Here is a 24,066-nt window from a genome sequence, read left to right on the forward strand (position 1 = left end):
AAAAAAAAAAAAAAAAAAAAAAAAAAGACTTGAGTGTCTAGTATAAAAAAGTGTTCATTCCTAGTAGAGCACTTCAACACTCAGATTTGGGATTTTCTTCATGTAATCAATATAGGTTCTTTTTATTGGGATGTATTAATATATATGTGTATCTTTCTTTGTGATCTGGAGGGAGGGAGTTGGGCTTAACACTGAAGAGAAGAAAATGTAGAATTGTAGAGTGTTCATTGTTCCAGAACAGGTCTTGGATGATGACGTGTACCCCCACCTGATCTCTTCCTAGGATCTGCTGGAGATGGCCCGGCGGAGCGGCCCCGCCCTTCCCTTCCGGCAGAAACGCCCTTCACCATCCCGCACACCTGAGGAGCGCGAGTGGCGGACCCAGCAGCGTTACTTGAAGGTCTTGAGGGAAGTGAAGGAAGAGTGTGGTGACACCGCCCTGTCATCTGATGAAGAGGGTGAGTGTCCTCGGGCACTTGGGGCAGCTGGGGTATTGGATTGATACCGGCCGCTTGTCCGGTTGGAGCCAGTGGTAGCCATTTATCTCCCCAGCAGAGAAACCCTCTTGAGCTGTCTTGGTCTGGGGTGGGTAGCGGGGCTCAGAAGGCCTTGGTCCTTGGGTTGCTAAGGCATTGCCATCAGATGGGGAGTGACTACATGGCCTTTTTCACCCTCATGGCCTTGTGGCATTTGAGCTTAGATGAGAGCCCGCCAGGCGACTCCCTGCATGACAGGGTTCTCCACAGTGGGCCTGACTGGTCCCATTTGCCACTTGAGAGAACTGTTTTCCCCTTACAGGAGAGTAGTAGTGGCTGTTGGCCTGCTGCAATGCGACCCCAGCACTCTGTTGAAGTCTCTCTTCCTGGAAGAGCCGTTAGATGACCTAAGTGTGCTCCAGCTCCTCTGGGGAAGGGTCAGAAAGGAGTGTGGAACCCTGGCCTCCATGTTGTTGGCTTAGCCTTGTTGAACCCAAATGGCCACTTACCCAATCTCCCCTATTGGAGTCCACAGCCACGTTGGATTTACAAGAACAATTTTCTTTTGAAGATCTCAGCTCATGGCTTCCAAGCTCCCCAGCACGTTCTCCTAGTCCTGCGGTGCCCCTGAGGGCGGTGCCTACACTTTCAACCACGGATATGAAAACTGCAGGTGAGAACCGAGTTGCCGCCGTCACCATTCTGGGACATTGCGGTGGAGACCTGAAAACTCCTTTAGAGGGAGGTGGGTGGGGGTAGATTCCTAACTACCAGGAAAACAAAGCTCCCTAGAACTAGGTGATTTGTTTGGTAAAGTGTTTGTACCATTTTACTTTTTTTTACATCTGAAGATAGGCCTGCCTTTTTTCCTTTGTTGTGAAATTTTTTCTCAGAAGCTGATATTTTGGGCTAAAGAAAGTAAAATCTTGAAACAGCAGTACGAAGGGACAGTTCAGTAAGAGGACAAAGGAATAACCAGAGCCAAGCCATTCTCCAGAGTGTCTGTGAGTTTGGAGAAGAGTTTTTATTTGGAATAGGAGGCAAAGAAGAATGTTAAGAACCTTAAGTGTGTTTTAGGACCAGCTGAGTCACTGAAGTCATTTATTACCAATGTAAGGAGAAGTGGAAGTGTTGATCCTGTGACTTGAAAGATTTTTAGTACTTGTAGTTCACAGGTGTCAGAAGGGAAACTCAGAAATATCTTTCTTTGGACAAGTGACCAAAAGCTGTAAATTGGAGAATCATGGTAGTGAATGTGGTTTGGTTTGTTTTCTCAGATAAAATAGAACTGGGGGACAGTGACCTGAAGATTATGTTAAAGAAGCACCATGAGAAGCGGAAACATCAGCCAGTAAGATGGGAAGGGCTTGCGGCCGTGTGGTTTTCAGCCTGATGATTCAGGATTGGCTGTCCTGAGGAAGACACGGGCATCCCTGCCTTGTTTGTATGTCCTCCCTACCATGTGGGCACAGGAGCAGCCGGTGAGGCGGGCTAGCATCAACGATGTGAGGCGTGGCGGCTTTGACTTCACAGGGCCTGCTGAATGTAGTGTCTGCGTTCGTTGTTACAGTGACACTGTCGAGTATAGGAACAGTCGTCTCCACCTCAACAGTGCTCGAGAGGTCAGGGAGCTTGTCATTGGTCCTTTAGCCAGGAAGCAGCAGAGCCAGGAATCGGGTCCTGGGTTTGTCCCACTTGTTACTGTTTCCATTATTCCATGTAGCAAGCTGAGGTAGCTAGCACCTCAGAGAGTGCAGTGGAGAAAAGATGAGGCCTTTTTGAGAAGAAAGGACAGTCCTTCTAAGGCTAGGAGGTGAGATGGGAAGAACCCCACGTTGGAAGTCAGTACTGAGTTCTCTCTCTTTTCTAGTTACTGTGATACTTCTCTAAACCCTGTTTCCACATTTTATAAAACATAATAATAACTTAACAAGACTGTTTGCAAAGCACATGAGACCAGGAATGCAGAAGAGCTTTATAACTAAATGCTGTACGATAGGAAGGTTGGGACTGGGTTCTATGCACCAGTATCAAGGTTTTTTTTTAAATTAAATGGGTATATGATAGGGAAAAATTGAATAGTTTTCTCTTCCTATATTTTTTATTCAATGTGATTTCCCCAAGTGCACCTAACATCTAATTGTTACATACATTTGCAAAATCACCTTAGTTTTTGCTCCTTTTTGGGCCTCCATGACCACATTTTGGATATCACATCTAGGATCACCCGGACCTTTTGACAGGGGACCTGACCCTCAATGACATCATGACTCGAGTAAACGCTGGCAGGAAGGGCTCTCTCGCAGGTAAGTGACTGGGCGCCCTCTGGGAGCCTTCATCTGACTGTGGTGTTAAGTTGCACGAGCCCATAACATGTGGCACAAATAAATGAAACCATGGCCTCCTTCATGCTGATAACCTTTATTGTTACCTCTTACGGGCTTACAGGTGGGAAATGAATGTAAAATCAGCACAACTGAGCATCAGCTCTTTTGTTGTTTGTTTTTTGTTTTTTTAGACGGAGTCTCGCTCTGTCACCCAGGCTGGAGTGCAGTGGCGCGATCTCGGCTCACTGCAAGCTCCACCTTCCGGGTGCACACCCTTCTCCTGCCTCAGCCTCCCGAGTAGCTGGGACTACAGGCGCCTGCCACCACGCCTGGCTAATTTTTTGTATTTTTAGTAGAGACGGGGTTTCCCCGTGTTAGCCAGGATGGTCTCAATCTCCTGACCTCGTGACCCACCCACCTTGGCCTCCCAAAGTGCTGGGATTACAGGCGTGAGCCACTGTGCCAGGCCTATGAACTCTTTATAATAAATATTAAAATTAAGCCGTATACTTGAGAGGCTGAGCTGGGAGGATCGCTTGAGCCAGGGAGGTTGAGGCTGTAGTGACCTATGATTGCACCACTGCACTCCAGCTTGGGCAACAGAGTGAGATCCTGTCTCAAAAAAAAAAAGCTGTAAATCACTCATTGAATTTGGTTTCATTGAGTGTTTTATTACTGAGACTTCTATCTTTGGTGGGCCTTGGGAAGAGAATATGCAGATAAGACCCCTCACTTCCCTGTGTAGGAGATACATTTCTGTGACTGGTGTTACTTTTCCTTCCCAGCCTTATATGATTTGGCTGTCCTTAAAAAAAAGGTTAAGGAAAAGAGGAAAAGAAGAAGAAGAAAATAAAAACGATCAAATCAGAGGTAGAGGACCTGGCTGAGCCTCTAAGCAATACTGAAGGGGTTGCATCTCTCTCACAGGCCCCCTCTCCGCTGGCAATTCCTGCTATCAAGGAAGAGTAAGTGAGCATCAGAGATTCTGTGATTCTCAGGGTGAATGGGTAGGCCATAGGCTGTGCCCTGGCCCCCAGGGCTTGTCGTAGGTGTAAGTGTGTTGGACTTGTAGACCTGGACTCCCAGGGATACTGCTGGGAAAATGTTGTTTGCTCCTTTCTTGAACTCTTTTGTGACTGCTAGGAGGCTTGGGGGTCTGAGTCAATCTAGGGATGTGTTCTTGGTCTTTTGATTTTATTTTCTTCCCTCATTAGGCCCCTTGAAGACCTCAAGCCTTGCCTTGGAATCAATGAAATATCTTCCAGCTTTTTCTCTCTTCTATTAGAGATCTTGCTGCTGGAGAGTCAGGCTAGCCTTCCTATGGTAAGCATTTTGGAAAAGTTGGAGGTACATTAGAGTATTCAAAGTGTTCAAATCCTGAATGGTCTATAGCTTGAGAAGTGAAGTCTGGGTTCCTCTCAAAGCTCTGTAGTTAACTTGCTTTGTGATTTGGACAAACTGCGGATGCATATGCCCCAGCTTGTGGTGGCGCTTGTGTGGAATTGCTGGTATAGAAGAGAAGTCTAACTGGGTTCTGCCTTTGCTTTCCCTCAGCTAGAGGAGCGAGTTTTGGATTGGCAGTCATCACCAGCCAGCTCCCTCAACAGCTGGTTCTCTGCGGCCCCCAACTGGGCTGAGTTGGTACTACCAGCCCTGCAGTATCTTGCTGGAGAAAGTCGAGGTAAGGTGCTTTTTTTGTAAGGTCAGTGTTTTTTCCCCTTTTTGTCTAATTAATTAATAGAGTAAACTGCAGCTTCACTCGTGTAATCCATTATGCCTTTGCATAATGCTATGCCTTGAAGGTTCCTGCTTTTCTAATACACTGTGGAACACTCAAAAGCTGTTTCAGAGTTCAGGGATGCACCTGTATGGCTTGTTTATGTGGTCCATTTCTTGCAGCTGTTCCTTCCAGTTTCTCTCCATTTGTTGAATTCAAAGAGAAAACCCAACAGTGGAAGTTGCTTGGTAAGTAATCCGTGTTATCTACCCCAACAGGTTTTCTTTTCTTTTCTTTTTTTTTTTTTTTTTGAGACGGAGTCTCGCTCTGTCCCCTGGGCTGGAGTGCAGTGGCCGGATCTCAGCTCACTGCATGCTCCGCCTCCCGGGTTTACGCCATTCTCCTGCCTCAGCCTCCCGAGTAGCTGGGACTACAGGTGCCTGCCACCACGCCCAGCTAGTTTTTTGTATTTTTTAGTAGAGACGGGGTTTCACTGTGATAGGCAGGATGGTCTCGATCTCCTGACCTCATGATCCGCCCGTCTCGGCCTCCCAAAGTGCTGGGATTACAGGCTTGAGCCACTGCACCCGGCCCCTAACAGGTTTTCATTCTCCCATTTCTTCCCCTAAGTTTCTTTGCCTTCCAATCAATATGGTCCTGCAGATTGGTTTAAAAAGCAATATTAGATCTTATTTTGCTCTGGGAAGGAGTCCTTCAAGACACTTTTGTACTCTCAAGATGGGTTAACTGACTCCTCTGGTTGGACCAATGCTGAGATGGAAGGAATATCCTTTCTGTATGATGTAGTCTGGTGATGGCTAAATTTAAATCTGCAAGGGTATTTTGCAAGAGCGTCAACATTTATATTAATCATGCCAATGACTTTGGATTAATTTGTACTATGAATATTTTTCTTTCTTAAAAGTGGGCTTTGCTATTGAGGAGAATGTGCAGCAGCCCTGAATAAATTGTTTCTAAAGAACAGGGTCCTTATTTTTAAGTTTATAAAGCCCACTTAGTGTGTAAGTTGTCATAACATGCATCTGAAGTCACTTGGAGGCTGTTGCCTGGTGATGGTGAAAAGAGAGAAATCCGTGTTGGTTTCCTGTTGAAATTCATAGGCACTTCTCTGTGCTGAGTGGTCTGTGGAGAGGTGTATGGAGAGCAGGTTATGAAAACAGTAGACTCATCCATTCGTTGTTTATTACATTTATTCAGCTTCTAGGTGTCAGGCACTGTTGTTAGGTGCTGGGGGGATACAATGGCTTCTGAGACAGTGCGCTCCTCTCATAGGGCCTAAGGTCTGTTTGGGGAACAAATACTTATTTAGATTTAATGACAAACTGATCCTTTCTGTAAAGGAAAAATATTATAATAGGAATTGATGTAGTGTGCAGAGTTGGGAGGACCTTCCTGAGGAAGCAGCGTCTGAGCAGAGGTGTATGATGAATAGGACTGAGCCAGGCAAGTAGAGGGGAGGCAGCAGCATTCGAGGTGGAGGAGTTAGAACCTTTCCATGAGGAAGATGTGATCTAAAATAGTCACGCAACCCACAGGCTATGAGAGCTGATGGTAATTTAGACACGGGAGAGGATGGATACGTTTGAGAAAGATTTAGGTGGGCTTGGTTATGGCTTGGCTGTGGGGAATGAAGGAGAATAATGTGAGGCATGGCTCCTGCTAGATTTGCAGCTGGTGGAGGAAGGTGTTGTTTGTGCAGGTAGCAGCTGTGGAGGTCTGGACTTGGAGGCTGGAGATCCTGAGTTTAGTTCGTAAAATTTATTTATTCATTTATTTTTTGAGACAGAGTCTTGCTCTGTGCCTCATGCTGGAGTGCAGTGGCACGATCTTGGCTCACTGCAACCTCTGCCTCCCGGGCTCAAGCGATTCTCCTGCCTGCTCCTACCTCTGAGTAGCTGGGACCACAGGCGTGCGTTACCATGCCTGGCTGTTTTTTATATTTTTAGTAGAGACGAGGTTTCCCTATGTTGCCCAGGCTGATCTTGAACTCCGGAGCCTAGGTGATCCACCTACCTCAGCCTCCCAAAGTGCTGGGATTACAGGTGTCAGCCACTGCACCCAGCCTGACTTTAGTTTTAGAGCTGCGTTTGAGGTATTCCAGTGGAGTTGTTGAATAGACGGTAGGATGTGTGGGTTTAGAATTCAGACCAAAGAGTTTAAGAGGGAGAGTGTTAGCATGTGTCTGGTGCAGGGCACCAATGATGCTGTTACCTGAGGAGGAAGCACAGAGTGAGGAGAGAGGGCGGAGGAGGGCTCTTCACGGCAGAGGGTCTGAGTGAGAGCATGAGAGTGCGGGCGGGGGGTGCGACTGTAGAGGTGGGGAAAACCTGGAGCAGGGTTTTCCGGAGTCTTGGAAGCCAGAAGATAGGAGCGCCTGAGAAGTGGGGAGTGGTCATTTTCCTCCATAGTTCCTAAAAGATTCAGTAAGATAAAGACTAAAGATTTGTGAACATGGGCCGGGCGCGGTGGCTCAAGCCTGTAATCCCAGCACTTTGGGAGGCCGAGATGGGCGGATCACGAGGTCAGGAGGTCGAGACCATCTTGGCTAACACGGTGAAACCCCGTCTCTACTAAAAAAAAAAATACAAAAAACTAGCCGGGCGAGGTGGCGGGCGCCTGTAGTCCCAGCTACTCGGGAGGCTGAGGCAGGAGAATGGCGTAAACCCCGGAGGTGGAGCTTGCATTGAGCTGAGATCCGGCCACTGCACTCCAGCCTGGGCGACAGAGCGAGACTCCGTCTCAAAAAAAAAAAAAAAAAAAAAGATTTGTGAACATGAAGAAAGTTGTGAATTTTCAGTGAGCATGAGTCGCTAGTGGAACAGTGGAGGTGAAACCACCGTGAGCTGAAGGTGATGATGGTAGCTGACTGCAAGCACTCCCCCCGTCAGTCAGGCTGCAGTAGCCATGGAGGGAACACGTATATCTGGGCCTGGCAGACCGTTTCATGTAGGGCCAGATAATAAGCATTTGAAGCTTGTCGGCCAGGTGCTTTAGTTGAAGCTACTCTGCCATTGTTGAGAGCTTTCTGCAAATAGTGATATTATGTACTGACTATGAAAACAAAGATAAACAGCCCCTTTGAGAAGGGTAGCTGCATTCATCACATAAGCAAACCTGGCTGATGATGGTCCTGTGGCTTCTAACCTGGGCAGGAGACACAGGTGCCATCAGGGTCTCAGACAGCCTGAACAGAGTGACCTCAGAGGAGGGCACAGGAGACAGGGCTTATCTCTTTCTAGGCGGGTCATGGAAAGTCAAGCTTTTTCCTGCCCCAGGGTCTTAACTGCTGTGGTAGTGAATAGAATTTCTCTGTGCCCCAATAGCCAGAAACCTTTCTTACCTACAAAAATAGAATAATTACCTTGGTATAAGCTATCATTACATCTTTTGTGATGCCTACCACCTTTTGAATTGATTTTGAAATGTATGCTGTTTCCTCACTTGACCGTAAACTCCTGTGAGGGTGGAGACTGAATTCACTGAGTAACCTTAGCTTCACATGCAATGTGTGGCACAGTGGGTACTCAGCAGATGCCTACAGAGTGAATGATTTGATTAGATGGCATCCAAGAGTGGTGGTCCAGGCTGATTTCCACCAGCTGGAAGGCAGTGGCTGTATGAAGGACTGTTGTTACAGCTCCTGACAGAATCTCTCTGTGGTGTAGATAAAGCTAGTAAAGAGAAAGCAGGATTCTCAGTAATACCTTAGACCTTCTTATTTTTTATCTCTTTATTCCTCTAATAGGCCAATCCCAAGATAATGAAAAGGAATTGGCTGCCCTCTTCCAGCTATGGCTAGAGACCAAAGATCAGGCCTTCTGTAAGGTATGGTTTTTTAAGAAATACCAGATCCTTCTCACTAGGTTTCCAGAGCTCTTAAGTTTGCCCAAATTCTTTAGTCCATTTACCTGTCAACGTTTTCTTTTTCTCCAGCAAGAAAATGAAGACAGCTCAGATGCCACGACACCTGTCCCTCGGGTGTGAGTACAGTACTGTAGTGGTGGGTGGTGCCCCGGGAAACTAGTTCAGATACTGCCTCGATTTTGTTGGTACTTCTTGGTATGCTAGAGCTGTAATGGGCTTCAGAGCTCTGAGGAGGCCCCTGGTTCTTCCTGACTTGGCATACTGAGGCAGGCCGCCCCCCTGAGTGAGCGGGACTCCTTGTGGAATGGGGTCTGGTGGAGAGAGGGGCTGGCAGGAGAGCCTCTAAGGGTCATATAAATCTCCTTTGTAGGTGGACATACTTTTTAAATGTGTATTCCTCCCTGGGTTCCTACTTGAGAATTATTCATCTAGGCCACCTTAGTCCAATAAATGGAAGCATGAAGTTAAGTGACTTGCTGAAGGTTAGCAGTGGGACTAACCTTCTAGAACTTAGATCTCCTGACTCTTAGTCCTAGGCTCTTTATATCACATTGTCCCGTGTTTCTATTTCTGTCCTGGCATGGTTCCATAGCTTTCTGACACCATACAGAGGCCCAGTCTTAAGTGCGGCAGAACTTTTTCTTTACGTAATAGAAGTGTAGATCTCAAGCCCCCGGGTACGTTTCCTGGAGGTAGAAAAATAACCCTTACCTAACGCACTTGAAGCCCTTTGTTCCTCTAAGGCCGAATTGTTTGTTGCCATTAGAATGGACCTACTTAGCAGCAGTATTGAAAACAATAGGTAAAGATGTCAGCCCCTTGCCCATCTCTCCACCCAGTACCTTTCTGGATTTCTAAGAACCAAGTGATTTGTAAATACCAACAGGAGTTCCTTCATAGGAGCTGGAAAGTGGGCTCTTCTCCTTTGTAAGAGTTGAGTGCTTCTTGAGGGACATCTTTCCATGTCACAGTGGGCATGGTTCTGAAGCAGGGGCAGTGGGTCTGACACACATGCCAACTCTCAGGGTTGATATAGAGTTCTTTATATTCCAGAAGAACTGACTATGTGGTGCGGCCCAGCACGGGGGAGGAGAAGCGGGTTTTTCAGGAGCAGGTAAGAAGTACCTGAAAGCCAGTGTGAGTCTCTGCCTCTGTGAGCCGTGCAGAGAGAAGCTCTCAGCCTGACTCTCCTGCATCTGCCTTCTTGCAAGAAACTCATACCCTTCCCCTTAGACCTTCTGTTGGCTGGGATTACTTGTTGGGGGTGGAAACAGTGTGGGGAAGGGGAGTAAGAAATACTTGGATGATCTTGTCTTCCAGGTAGCAAAGTGCCTTTATGTTACCTCGTTGTCCCTCTGCTCAGTGACTGGCTCTGAGAGCCATCCTTTGCCACTGTGGTTGGCTGAGCATTCCTACTAGAATCACTTGTTCCTTCCTGTTTTCGTTGTTCCACGTGGATCTGCTTATATTGTAAGCAAGCCCGAGAGAGAACCCCACTAATTCTGACCTCGGAGCCTTGTCCCTTGTCTCTTGGTAGGAGCGTTACCGGTATAGCCAACCCCATAAGGCGTTCACCTTTCGCATGCACGGCTTCGAGTCTGTGGTGGGGCCAGTGAAGGGCGTGTTTGACAAGGAGACCTCGCTCAACAAGGCTCGGGAGCACTCCCTGCTGCGCTCCGACCGGCCTGCCTACGTTACCATTCTGTCTCTTGGTAGGTGGCACATGTTGCTTATCAGAGATCCCTTTCTTCACCCTGCAGCTGTTCTCTTATCAACTCTGAACTCTGTCCTCGCCACACCCCTCCACTCAGGGTAGACTTTGAGAACAAGGCATAGTTTTTTGAAGCGTTGGAGTTTGGGAGCTGAAGGGGACATCTTCAGCTCCCGGTCTTCTTCCTCAGGTATGGGCTTACGTTTACGTTCAGTTAGGAGTTGCTCCCAGACCAGCTAAATAGGTTAAATACAGGAATTTGCTTCCTCCAGGCTGTGCTTCATTTAACAGTGAGGATTCTTACCTTTTTGAATGCCAGGAATCTCTTTGGCAATCTGGTGGAACTTGTGGACCCCTTCTCAGAATTATGCTTTTTTTTTTTGTTTGTTTGTTTGTTTGTTTGTTTTGTTTTTGAGACGGAGTCTCGCTCTGCCGCCTAGGCTGGAGTGCAGTGGGGCGATCTTGGCTCACTGCAAGCTCTGCCTCCCGAGTTCACGCCATTCTCCTGCCTCAGCCTCCCGAGTAGCTGGGACTATAGGCGCCTGCCACCTCGCCCGGCTAGTTTTTTGTATTTTAGTAGAGACGGGGTTTCACTGTGGTCTCGATCTCCTGACCTTGTGATCCGCCCGCCTCGGCCTCCCAGAGTGCTGGGATTAAAGGCGTGAGCCACCGCGCCCGGCCAGAATTATGCTTTTAAATGCATAAAATAAAATACAGTTACAAAAGAGACCATTTGTTTTGAAATAGTTATCAAAATGTTGAAACAAGTTTATGGTGCAGAAATACGTGTTGTTACTATGATGTTATATGACAAGATCTAGCATGAGGTCTGACATTTCTTGAAATTTCCAAGTATTGATTACATAAATGATATTCTTAGCTATCTGCAGTAGCTGTAATATATGAAAATGTTTGATTTCCATTACACCATCAACGCACTGCTAGTATATGGTTTGTTCCCTTTGTTCATAATTGAAGGAAATGTTTAATTTCAGTTTAAAATGTAATTTTGCTTCCCACCTGAGTTCACAGGCCCTCTGAATTCTTAAGGTGTTACCTAAAAGTGACTCTTAAAAGTGTATAGGGGCTGGATGTGGTGGCTCATGCGTGTAATCCCAGCACTTTGGGAGGCCAAGACACGCGGATCACCTGAGTTCAGGAGTTCAAGATCAGCCTGGTCAACATGGCGAAACCCTGTCTCTACTGAAAATACAAAAATTAGCTGGACATGGTGGTGCATGGCTGTAATCCCAACTACTCGGGAGGCTGAGGCAGGAGAATTGCTTGAACCTGGGAGGTGGAGGTTGCAGTGAGCTATCATGCCCTTGCACCTCAGCCTGGGCGACAAGAGTGAAACTGTGTCTCAAAAAAAAAAAGAAGACAAGTGTGTAGGGAACACCAATGGTTGAGCTGCTGGAGGGCAGAGTGCACCTAATCTGGCGTCAGGGAAGGTAGAGGAGCAGGAACCCCAGGAGCGTTGCCCACCACAGCAGGTAGGGGAGGTTGTACCTCTGTAGGAACCCTGCCTGACTTGTGGACTGTGTGCTTTCCCATGTCATCAGTTCGGGATGCTGCGGCTCGACTGCCTAATGGAGAAGGCACACGGGCAGAAATCTGTGAACTGCTTAAGGACTCCCAGTTTCTTGCACCAGATGTCACCAGCACTCAGGTAGGACGGAGAAGAGATTACTTTTGCTTTGTTCCAGAATGGATTTAAGAAAACTTATTAAGAAATATAAAATGTAACAAATTTTAAAAAACTGAATGACGTGAAAATGTGTCTTGAAAAATGCAAAGTGATCAAAACCCTTGCTGTTAGTGAAACACAAATTTGGCTCTAGGCTTTCTTTTAGTTTATGGTAAAGGACAGGCTGGTCACTTACTTCACAGTATCCTTACAGTAAAAATAGATCAGTATCTCAGTAGTCTTACAGCATTTATTGTCTCGCCAACGATTTGGTGAACTATTGGGAATATGCAGCTAGGCTGAGATAGAATCTGTATCAGCTGTGATTTAGATACAATGATGTGTTTTTTTCCCCTGGAGTCCAGATAACTTCTGTTATCTGAACTTGACTTGTTTATTTCCCTTTGTCTGATTTGTAGGTAAATACAGTAGTGAGTGGTGCACTGGATCGGCTACATTATGAAAAAGATCCTTGTGTGAAATACGACATTGGACGAAAGCTGTGGATCTACCTGCATCGTGACCGGAGTGAAGAAGAATTTGGTGTGTGAGGCCTCTGGGCATGGTGTCCAGCCCAACTGGGGATACTTTCTGACTTTCTGCCCCAATTCCATTATTCTTTTCATTGGCATATAGGTAGGGCAAGATGGTAGAGGCAGGATTCAGTCCACCAGCAAGGTGTTGGTTTTTAACAAAGCCCCTCTTTGTAGTTCGCTAAGGTTAAACTCTGGCTGAAGCTTGCCCCTCTTGTTCACAGAGCGGATTCACCAAGCACAAGCAGCTGCAGCTAAAGCCAGAAAAGCTCTTCAGCAAAAACCCAAGCCCCCATCCAAGGTGGTAAGTGACCTCAGGAGAGTTTCTGCCTTACGGATTCTGGGATGGAGGCAACTAAGAGTAGCTGCTCGCCTTTTACTTAGTGTGGGGCGTCAGGAGCTGTAGGGGCATCCCTTCCTGTAGGGGGATCTTCACAACACCTGCAGGTGAGTTTTCTTTGTCTTCTGTTGTAGAAGTCCAGTAGCAAGGAGAGCTCCATAAAGGTCCTTAGCAGTGGTCCTTCTGAGCAGAGCCAGATGAGCCTCAGTGACTCCAGTATGCCACCCACCCCAGTCACTCCTGTAACCCCCACCACACCAGCATTGCCTGCCATTCCCATCTCCCCTCCACCTGTATCGGCGGTGAACAAAAGCGGCCCTACCACAGTCTCAGAACCAGCTAAGTCTAGCTCAGGGTAAGTTCCTCCTTTTCTTCAGCTTTTTCGTTCTAGAGTCCTTTTGTATGCATGTCCCAAGTTTTTGTTTTTGTCTTTCCCCGATGTTCTTCATAGCGTTCTTCTGGTGTCTTCACCAACAATGCCACATCTGGGAACAATGCTTTCCCCAGCTTCCAGCCAGACTACACCCAGTTCTCAGGCTGCTGCCCGGGTCGTGAGCCACTCTGGCTCTGCCGGACTGTCCCAGGTGCGAGTGGTGGCCCAGCCTAGCCTTCCTGCTGTTCCCCAGCAGTCGGCAGGGCCAGCACAGACACTGCCACAGATGCCAGCAGGACCGCAGATCCGGGTTCCAGCCACTGCCACGCAGACCAAAGTAATGCCTCAGGTAAAGAGGGAAGCTGTGGTCACTGGGCAGGGATGCAGACCCAGAGGTGGGCTGATGAGTCAGATGGGCAGAGTCTGGGTCAGGACCTGGGGGAGCCGTAGATTATTGCTACTGGTGATGACATTCATCAGAATAAGCCACTTAATGTTCAAAGCTATGGAAGCATTTTTAGATAGTGTGTTTATGTGTTGAGAATCAGATCTTCAGAGGAGTCTGGTGGTTTCCCCAGAACCCTAACATCAGGATCTTGGTAGAGGCGGATTGTAAATTCGGACCTTATGAGTCTACATCTTAGGCTCCTTCTGCTGTGCCTTTAGTCTTAGCTATGCTATGAACTAGTTGTGTGAGTTTAGGGAAGATTTATATCCTCTTTGTCTCAGTTTCCTTTGCTCTAAAAGGGGTGAAATAGTATTTGTCCTCTGTGTAGGAATAAAATGAGATGTTAAATGTAAAATTCTGAAAATTAAGATGTACACAAATAAGACATTTACAGTGTCCATTTTAGAGAGTGATGTGCCTTAAGTACTGTGGGGTTAGAAGCTCTTTGAGAGGAATGCTTCCTGGGCGTGGTGAGGGAGACTCTTGCTTAGAGTGCTGGTTTGCATTTTAGAGTCTAATTAAGCTCTCGGCCTCATGCCCTGAACTAGACAGTAATGGCCACTGTGCCAGTCAAAGCGCAGACTACGGCAGCCACTGTGCAGCGGCCTGGACCTGGACAGACAGGGCTCACGGTGACAAGTCTCCCTGCCACAGCCAGCCCTGTGAGTAAGCCAGCCACGAGCTCTCCTGGGACCTCTGCTCCCAGTGCATCTACGGCTGCTGTCATTCAAAACGTCACGGGACAGAACATCATCAAGCAGGTAGGTGGGGCTCTTTCCAGGGGGATCTCAGTCCTTCATCCTGGAGCAGGGACCACGGGAGCTGGAGGTTCTTGGCCAGACTGCATGCACATGGGAAGAAGATTTGTCATCTCTGACTCTCAGCTGATAGACACTTAGGTGTGAGTTCCCGCCAAAGGCAGTGCAGCCTTTATAGATGCTGAAGAGATTTCTGTCTCTTTCCATTTAATTCAGCATTTAAGAGTTGAGTTTCCGGATTTAGAGTAGACGCTCCATGAATTTATTTAGTTAAATTCCCATTGCCATATTTTATTGGCTTCTCAGTTTACCACTCGTAAAAGTAGAATTCGCTTCTCCTTTCTTGGTTGTGAATGTAAAAGAATAATCATTGAACTTCAAAGAATCGTTAAGCAGTATAGCAACTAATACTGATAGGAGTGCCTCCTGTGTGCCTGCACTGCGTTACGCATTTTTTGCTTGTTAAATAGTCTAATCTTCTCAGCTCTATGGGGTAGGCACTCCTATTATTTACAGATGAGGAAATGGAACCACATAACGATAAAGTAATTTTTTTTTTGTTCAACAAACATGAAGTCAGACACTGTGCTGAGTATTGGGGATTTAATAGTACATTAAGCAGACTAAGTCCCTGCCCTCGCGGAACTCGTGTTCTGATAGAGCTAAGAGACAAGTACCTCAGTGTGAGATAGTAATAAATGCTATGCAGGTCGGTAGACAGGCTCAGGTGGAGAGCAGTAGTGTGTTATTTTAGCTGGAGTGATTGGAGAAGGCCTCTCTGGGGAGATGTCATTTGAAAGAGATGAAAGAAAGAGCGTGCCATGAAGTGATGATTGGGAGATAAAACATTCCAGGCCCAGGAATGGCGAGTGCAGATGTTTTGTGTCAGGAATATGATTGAGGAACGAGAGGAAAATCATTGTGGCTGGAGCATAGGGAGCAAGTGTGAGGGTGTTAGAAGATGAGGATGGGAGAGGTTGCCAGTGGTTAGATTATGTGGGACTTTGAAGTTAATTTGAATGTGAGGGGAAACCACTGGAAGATGGTGAGCAAGGGTGACTTGATCTGGTTTGCATTTAAAGACGCATCCAGCTGCTGGGTAGAATGAACAGTGGGGGACAAGAATGGAAATGGGGAACCCCTGTAGGAGGCAGTAGCAGTCGTCCAGGTGAGAGGCAAGGCTGCCGTAGATGGGAGTGACTGTTCATCGGAGGTGGAGGGGAGTAGTGGAGTCTGGATGTGGTTGAAGGGAGAGCCAGTGCAGTTTGCTGGTGGCTCGAGTAGGGGTCTGAGAGGAGGAGGGTAAGAATTACCCCATCCATGGCTTTGGCTTGGGTGCTTGGATCGATGGTGGCATCATTTATTGAAGCAGGAGAAAACTGAGTTGTGGAGACTGCAAGAGAGAGAAAAGTGTAGTTGGGAAGGTGTGAGATGTAGTGGCAGCGTGAGATGAGACTCGGTGGATCAGGATAATGCATGGGCTTCACTGGTCCAGTGGATTGGTGGCTTTGGGGAATGGGTTCAAAAGAGAAGGTAAGGCGAGGAAGTGGAGACAGTACGATCGGTCTCTGTACCCGTGGGTTCCACATCCTCAGATTCAGCTAACCATGGATTATTTGGAAAAAACGCCAATAAAAAATAACAATACAGTAAAAAATAATACAGATTAAAAAACCAATACAGCATAGAAGCTGTTTACACAGGATTTACAATGTATTAGATATTACAGGTAATCTAGAGATGATTTTACCTACATGGGAGGATGTTTGTTGGTTTTATGGAGATAATGCATTTTGTGTAAGGGACTTGAGCTTCCGTGGGTGTTAGTATCTGCCTGGGGACATCCTGGAACCAGTCTCGCACATACCGAGGGGTGACTGTGTAGGTAGTTTTTAGAGGAGTTTTGCTTCTGAAGAGAGCAGAGAACTGGAGTTGAGTGTGGAGTGCAGTAGGTGGAGGGAGGTGTAGAGTTAGCCAGGATTGGTTGTTTTTTAGGATGGGAGGTATTACAGCATGTTTGCATTCTGATGGCCGTGGTCTAGTAGAAGGGAGAAGATCGATCACGCCACAGAGAGAGGAAGTCCCTGAGTAAGGCTAAAAGGCTTGCATCTCTTACACATGGAGGGACTTGGCCTTGGGAGGTGGGAAGCCAGGCTCTGGTACACCTGTAGTCCCAGCTACTCAGGAGACTGAGGCAGGAGGAACATGGAAGCCCAGGAGCTCGAGGCTGCAGTAAGCTCTGATTGGACCACTGCATTCCAGCCTAGTGACATAGCAAGACCCCGTCTCAAAAAGTCCTTTTCTAGGTTATAGATGTGTACAGAGATATTGATCAGTAAAATAATAGATCTTGGATTTACCTTTATATATTCTAATTCCTCCCTCCCCCACCACCGTGGGGAGGGATCGCTAAAACAAATTATTAATTTTTGAAGCTGGGTGAAAGGTTATGAGGATTTGTTATACTGCTCTCTACTTCTGTGAATGTTTGCAGAATGAAAAGTTTAAAAAAATACAAAACATCTACCCATGAAATGAAGTTTGTCGAGTTGCATTTTGTAACCGGTTTACTAGTGTGAATCCCTGGTAAGTGCTGCTCCTTCCCTTCCAGGTGGCAATCACTGGGCAGCTCGGGGTGAAGCCGCAAACAGGCAACAGCGTTCCACTCACAGCCACTCACTTCCACATCCAGGGCAAGGATGTGCTGCGCCTGCCGCCCTCTTCCATCACCACAGACGCCAAGGGCCAGGCGGTTCTGCGCATCACTCCGGACATGATGGCCACGCTGGCCAAGTCCCAGGTTACCACAGTCAAATTGACGCAGGACCTCTTCGGGACAGGAGGCAACACTACAGGCAAAGGCATCTCTGCCACCTTACACGTCACTTCCAATCCAGTCCATGCAGCTGATAGCCCTGCCAAGGCCAGTTCAGCCAGTGCTCCTTCGTCCACTCCAACAGGTACCACTGTGGTCAAAGTGACTCCCGACCTCAAGCCAACAGAAGCCTCAGGTTCAGCTTTTCGCTTGATGCCAGCCCTTGGCGTGAGTGTGGCTGACCAGAAGGGAAAAAGCACAGTGGCCTCTTCAGAAGCAAAACCAGCTGCCACGATCCGCATCGTGCAGGGACTGGGAGTGATGCCTCCCAAAGCAGGCCAGACCATCACCGTTGCAACCCATGCCAAGCAAGGGGCCTCGGTAGCCAGTGGGTCTGGAACTGTCCATACTTCAGCGGTGTCCTTGCCCAGTATGAATGCTGCCGTGTCCAAGACTGTGGCTGTGGCTTCTGGGACTGCAAGCACCCCCATCGGCATCGGCACGGGAGCCCCCACCGTGCGGCAGGTCCCCGTCAGCACCACGGTTGTGTCCACGCCCCAGGCTGTGAGTAACTAGGGTGAAGCTTAGGCCTTCTTTTTAGAAAACTTAAGGTTCAACTGCCGGTTGTGCGAGAGACTCCCTAAAAACTAGGAAACTTCTTCTTAGGAGTGGAAATTAGAGGCCCTAAATATCACCTCATTTACCCCAGAGAGATTTGTTTACTGATAGACTTTTGTTTTCCTTTGAAACAATTTATCAAAGTGTGGTGCATGCATACATTCTTTTCAAATAGTAAAGAACAGTGCAGATGAAATAAAACCTGACCGGCCGGGCGCGGTGGCTCAAGCCTGTAATCCCAGCACTTTGGGAGGCCGAGACGGGCGGATCACGAGGTCAGGAGATCGAGACCATCCTGGCTAACACGGTGAAACCCCGTCTCTACTAAAAAATACAAAAAACTAGCCGGGCGAGGTGGCGGGCGCCTGTAGTCCCAGCTACTCAGGAGGCTGAGGCAGGAGAATGGCGTGAACCCGGGAGGCGGAGCTTGCAGTGAGCTGAGATCCGGCCACTGCACTCCAGCCTGGGTGACAGAGCAAGACTCCGTCTCAAAAAAAAAAAGAAAACCTGACCAAGTTCCAGTTCTCCCTTCATGAAGATTAATTGCTGTTGGTAGTTCGGCATTTATCCTTCTAGTCCTTTTCTTGAGCATTTTCATACATGTACACGTAGTTTAAAAAACACCCATGAGAGACTTTATATATTCTGTGATTTGCTTTATTTATTTATTTGTTTGTTTATTTATTTATTTATTTATTTTTGAGGCGGAGTTTCGCTATTGTTGTCCAGCCTAGAGTGCATTGGTGTGATCTCAGCTGACTGCAGCCTCTGCCTCCCGGGTTCAAGCGATTGTCCTGCCTCAGCCTCCCGAGTAGCTGGGATTACAGGCATGTGTCACCAAACCCGGCTTATTTTGTATTTTTAGTAGAGACAGGGTTTCTCCATGCTGGTTGTGAACATCCTGACCTCAGATGATCTGCCCACCTTGGCCTCCCAAAGTGCTGGGGATTACAGGCGTGAGTCACTGGCTCTGCCTGCTTTATTTATTTTTTATAAATGTCTTGATCATTCTAGGCCATACACAGATATTGACTGGGGTCTTTTTCATGGTATAGCAACCAGTAGAAGGGGCTCTGCTAAAGGATGCGTTTCCACTATTAGCCAGGCAGTGGCGAATGTTTCTGGGCTTATGTGTGAACGTTTCTGAAGCGGAGAGTGCTACCGCCAGCCTTGGGGGGTGCACACATGGAGAGTTGAGATACTCCAGCGGCACCTCCTGAAAAGCCACATCCACGTGTGCCCCTATCAGCAAGCCTCCTGTTTCCCCTAGACCTTACCTTAACCAGTGCTGATACTACGTCTTTTTAACCTCATATACATGTCTTACTGGTCAAAAGGGGGTTCTTTTTTGATTTCATATCCCTGATGTGAGTGAAGTTGAGTATCCATTCATTTGGAGGTTGGCATGTGCTCCCTGGTGAGTAAATCTTTGCCACTTTTCTTTTGCGGTATTTGGCATTTTCATATTGTTTGAGGTGGCTTTTTATAACATCCTGAAGATACGGAATCTGTGGATGTGAATTCTTTATATGCATAGAAAATATTTTTTTCCAGCCTGTCATCTTTTAACCTTATGTATGGAGTCTCTTGCTCTACAGAGCTTTGTAATTGTATCTAATTAGATCTATCAGCATTTCCTTTAATGGCTGGTAGGTTTTGTGTCTGTGTCTTCCTTACCCCAGGGTTATAAAATGTTAACCTTTATTTTCATAAAATACCTTGAGTTTTAAAAAAAAGTAGAATTGTTAATGCATTTGAAATATATTTTTGTGAATAGGATGAAGTTGAAATCCCATTTCCCAGTTTTCAAATTTGCCAGACTAATCAACTGTTGCTTCCCCCACTAGCTTGAAAGGCTACATTTATCATAAACCAAATCCTCATATCCACACAGGTGTCTGTGGATACATGTGTGTTTACTCTTTAGCCTCTAGGTAAGGAGCATTGTTCAGAAGAGAGGTGTGTATGGACAGTATAAAATACAGTTTCACTTTACTGAGCAAGCTATGTAGGGAAACCTTCATTAATTGGGATAAAAGCCAGAGCAATGAAGAAGGATATAAACATAAGTCAAATGAACACCCAAAACAGAAAACCCTAACATAGTGTGGTTAAAAAAGAAATCGTTGGTCAGGTGCAGTGTCTCACACCTGTCATTCTGGCACTTTGGGAGGCCAAGGCAGGCGGATCACGTGAGGTCAGGAGTTCGAGACCAGCCTGGCCAACACGGTGAAACCCCGTCTCTACCAGAAATGCAAAAATTAGCCGGGCGTAGTGATGGGTGCCAGTAATCCCAGCTACTCAGGAGGCTGAGGCAGGAGAATTGTTTGAACCCGGGAGGTGGAAGTTGCAGTGAGCCAAGATCGCACCATTGCACTCCAGCCTGGGTGGCAGAGCGAGACTCCGTCTCACACACACACACACACACAATAGTAGTTACTTAGGTTTCTACATCATAAAAGTTGAAATAAGGAAGCGGGGAAACTGCACTCACTTGATCCACTTCTGTTTCTGCTGAATCCCTCTAACATAGAAAGGTTGTATCAAGTGTCATCTGTCCTGTTACAATCAACCTGGGTAGGTGCAACTGGAGAGCATTTGGAGGGGCAGGAAGTATTGATGGTGCTTTTTCCCACTGTCTAGTCAGCTTTTTAGGTAGTTCCTGAGGGGATCATTCTAGGTGATATACTGGTCTGAGATGTTTTAAGCAACAAAGGCATTTTGAGGAAGAAAATAAAACCGTAAGTAAATGTATCTGGAGGTGCCATCTCAAGGTATTCTGTTGCCTGTTGCCCTCTGCATGCTTTTTTCACAGGCTCCAGGCTGTGGGTGACCCCCATGGAGATAGGTGCAGGGACCTGCGGCACAGTTTTGCAGCTGAGTGCCCGTCTCCTTAGAGTTAGCCTGCCTCTGTGGAATGCTGATGCCCTCTCCCAGCATCCTGTCAGCCAGCCCTCTTGAATTTTTTAAAACTCAGATTTAATTTACATAAGATTTTACTGCATATAAATTTTATTACCAGTCAAGCATTAAAACCAAGGCAGTCTGAAAACAGGTGACGCAGTGACCTGTCTTAACCATCCAAGTCTCAAAGACTCTAGGCCTTCTCAGTTTCTAAAAAAAAAATTCTTTTTAGGCTTTATTAGCTTGGGGGTTGGACTTTTCACTTGATTGAGTTTATTATTAGTGTCCCCTAGCTAATCTCTCTTATCTCCGGGAGAAATGGAAAGCACCAGAGAGCATGGCCTCTCCCTAATCTAGCACGCCCTGCTGTTTGTTCCTCACCAGTGGCCCTGCACTCCAGTGAGTAGTTGTGTGCTTTAGGTATTAACTCTTGAGGCCCTCTGTCCTTCCTCGAATTTATTTCACCAAGTAGTGATTGTGTGCCCAGCACTGTGCCATGTACTGAGGGATACAGAGATAAGTCTCTGTCCTCCAAGGAACTCAGAATCTTGGACTGTGCTAAAGTGAGGACACACCTGCCTCTGTGATTTAGATACAGGTTTTAGCCTGTTGAAAGCAGATAGATAGGGTTGTTGCTGCTTTTGGTAGCATGAAAGAGGATGATAAAAGATCAGATATCACCTGGCTATGGTATATAAGTAGTTTCGTTAGGGTTTCCTGGGCCCAAACCATAGGAGTCTGGAGACCCTGGTGGGTTCTGGGGACTCACAGCATCTGTAGTGCTTGCTCCTCAGTTCCTGATGCCCTGGAGGTGACACTTGCTGGTTTTCCTTACCTCCTGTCTTACAAAACCTGACTGCCTTTTCTTTCTAGGGGAAGTTGCCTACACGGATCACTGTTCCCCTGTCTGTGATCAGCCAGCCAATGAAGGGCAAGAGTGTGGTCACAGCCCCCATCATCAAAGGCAACCTTGGAGCCAAGTGAGTGCTATGTCATTGTGAAGGAACCAGTTTCAGGGTGGAGGTGGCAGGCAGGGCTTACCAGTCCTTGTTACCGAATGGCAAAGTGGCTGGTCTTTCTGGGTCCCTCCTCTGACACCTCTCCTTTATTGTGCTCATCAACAGTATTTATTGAGCACCTAGTATTGTTTTAGGTGCCGTGATTAAAACAGATGAAAATCCCTGCTGTTCTCCAAGCATACATTGTAAAGTAGAGAAGTAATGATAAAGCAGCATGCGTGGTGGTGGTACATACTGGAGAAAAAAGGGTGTGGGGAGTGTTAAGATGGGGCTCAGCTAGATGTGAGGGCCACCTGCGGCCCTCCCTTTGACATCTGAGCTCTGAACCGAAGCAGTTCAGGGAATGAGGGCCACCTGTGGCCTTGATTTAAACAGGGATAAAGGGCACATTGAAGTCAGTCCGGCAGTCTCAGGGCAGCTTATGAGATGTGGCTATTAGGGGGAGGGTTTCTTGCAGACATGCATACCTCCCTGGGGCCCTGTCCACTATTCCTGCTGGTCAGGGCCAGGAGCCAAGGGCCATTTTATCCAGAGCACTAGGGGCTTCTGGGATTACTGTCTTCTCCTGCCATGGGAAGTGGAAAAGCTAGAAGAAAGGTGGCCTCAGCAATTGGTTTCCATTTCAATCTGAAATGCTGGGATTTTCATTGGCACAGACCTCCCTGTTGTCCTTCAATGCATGGCCTAAATCTGGGCCAGAGAATACCCGCCGATATCGTTATACCTCACCCCTGCTTTCCCTCCACAGCCTCAGTGGGTTGGGCCGCAACATCATCCTCACAACTATGCCAGCGGGCACTAAGCTCATTGCTGGCAATAAGCCTGTTAGTTTCCTCACTGCTCAGCAGTTGCAGCAGCTTCAGCAGCAAGGTCAGGCCACACAGGTAAGGCCCAGGGCAAATTCTTCGCCATATCGGGCTCCTCTCTGATTCCACTGCTGTTCTTAACTGGTGCGCCCACTTGCAGTCCATTGACCTGACCTTCTCTCTTTGCAAACAGGTGCGCATCCAGACTGTCCCTGCATCCCATCTCCAACAGGGAACAGCTTCTGGCTCCTCCAAAGCGGTCTCCACTGTTGTTGTGACTACAGCTCCGTCTCCTAAACAGGCACCTGAGCAACAATGATGATGAGAGAGGATGGCTTCCATGAAAGCCCGTGCCTGGTCTGTCCTGGCTGAGAAGGGAGCAGGGAGGTTGCATCATTCTTTTAAGCTTGCCTGTTCAAGGCAGCCAGGCTGGGGATGATGGCAACAGTGGCCTGGATTCTGCTGCCACGTGCCATAGTGGAACACCCTGGGAAAGGTTCACTCCAGGGTTCCAGGGTCTGCTGTCGACCAATCTAGGAGAATATTGTGTTGGAATTGCAGGAGGTACCAGTTATGTCCTACAAGCCAGAGTTCTGAGAGTAAGACCCCCAGGGAAGGCTTACCAGTCGCAGAGTGCACAGACAGTGAATAAGCTGGTTCTCCGTGAGGATTGTATTTTTTGGCTTCTGGTCTTCTCCATGACTAGTGGTCTGGATAGGAGTTTGCATCCAGAAAATTTTATGTAATTTATTTTTTTAAAGAACCTGTTGTACATCTTTATCAAATATAAACTTGGGCTTTAGCCACCCTCTCCACCAAACTGACTTATTCTTTTGACTAGAATGAGAAAATGGCAAGAATCTTAGTAAGGTGGTAGCCAACTTGGTAACTGCATAGTAATCCAGAGGCAGTGTGGTAGAGTGGGTCCCCTGAAATGGGATTCTCTTGGCACTGCCTGTTAAAGATAGGGGTGTTGGGATCTTGATTGTGGCCCCCTCAGCTTCACCTGCCCGCTTCGCCCTTCTTGGCAAGCTGTTCACATGGACGTCCAGAGCCAGTGGACAAAGAGGAGGGGAGTGACAGCAGAGGTGCTGCTTTTGCAGCACAAACTTTGTTGCAGTTCAGAGAGTACACATTCTGCTCTGCTCCTGAGCAAGAGTTGCAAACCAGGCTCTTGGGGCTGGCCATTTGTTTTTGTAAATAAAGTTTTATTGGAACACAGCCCAGACCCATTTGTGTTTGTTTTATTTGTGGCTGTTTTCAGATTCGAAGGCAAAATTGAGTAGTTGACATAGAGAGACTGTGTGGCCTTGAAGCCTAAACTATTTCCTATATGGCCTTTTAAGAAATTTTTTTTTTTTTTTTTTTTTTTTTTTTGGTGGCTGGGCTCGGTGGCTCACACCTGTAATCCCAGCACTTTGGGAGGTCGAGGCGGGCAGATGACAACGTCAGGAGATCGAGACCATCCTGACCAGCATGGTGAAACCCTGTCTCTACTAAATTACAAAAAATTAGCCGGTCATGGTGGTGTGTGCATGTAGTTCAGCTACTCGGGAGGCTGAGGCAGGGGAATTGCTTGACCCCAGGAGGTGGAGGTTGCAGTGTGCCAAGATCATGCCACTGCACTCCAGCCTGCGAGACTCCGTCTC

The 24,066-nt window shown here is 47.2% G+C and overlaps 1 protein-coding gene across 1 annotated transcript in view; it reads left to right on the forward strand.

Moving 5' to 3' along the window:
- NFRKB (nuclear factor related to kappaB binding protein) overlaps positions 1-23,643 on the forward strand; it is a 34,206-nt gene extending 10,563 nt beyond the window's left edge. Inside the window, 23 exon segments of the mRNA XM_017871161.1 lie at positions 284-458; positions 1,012-1,149; positions 1,754-1,827; positions 2,698-2,782; positions 3,589-3,624; positions 3,627-3,768; positions 4,018-4,126; positions 4,358-4,484; positions 4,703-4,768; positions 8,287-8,366; positions 8,475-8,521; positions 9,459-9,519; positions 9,943-10,117; positions 11,679-11,785; positions 12,223-12,346; positions 12,561-12,640; positions 12,811-13,031; positions 13,128-13,398; positions 14,046-14,258; positions 16,867-17,634; positions 21,466-21,572; positions 22,360-22,495; positions 22,611-23,643. Coding sequence (XP_017726650.1) covers positions 284-458; positions 1,012-1,149; positions 1,754-1,827; positions 2,698-2,782; positions 3,589-3,624; positions 3,627-3,768; positions 4,018-4,126; positions 4,358-4,484; positions 4,703-4,768; positions 8,287-8,366; positions 8,475-8,521; positions 9,459-9,519; positions 9,943-10,117; positions 11,679-11,785; positions 12,223-12,346; positions 12,561-12,640; positions 12,811-13,031; positions 13,128-13,398; positions 14,046-14,258; positions 16,867-17,634; positions 21,466-21,572; positions 22,360-22,495; positions 22,611-22,736 — 3,468 coding nt within the window. The 3' untranslated portion in view covers positions 22,737-23,643.
- The last annotated feature ends 423 nt before the right edge of the window (positions 23,644-24,066 follow it).

Source organism: Rhinopithecus bieti, unplaced genomic scaffold, assembly GCF_001698545.2.
Source record: "Rhinopithecus bieti isolate Rb0 unplaced genomic scaffold, ASM169854v2 scaffold_5750, whole genome shotgun sequence".
NCBI lineage: Eukaryota > Metazoa > Chordata > Mammalia > Primates > Cercopithecidae > Rhinopithecus > Rhinopithecus bieti.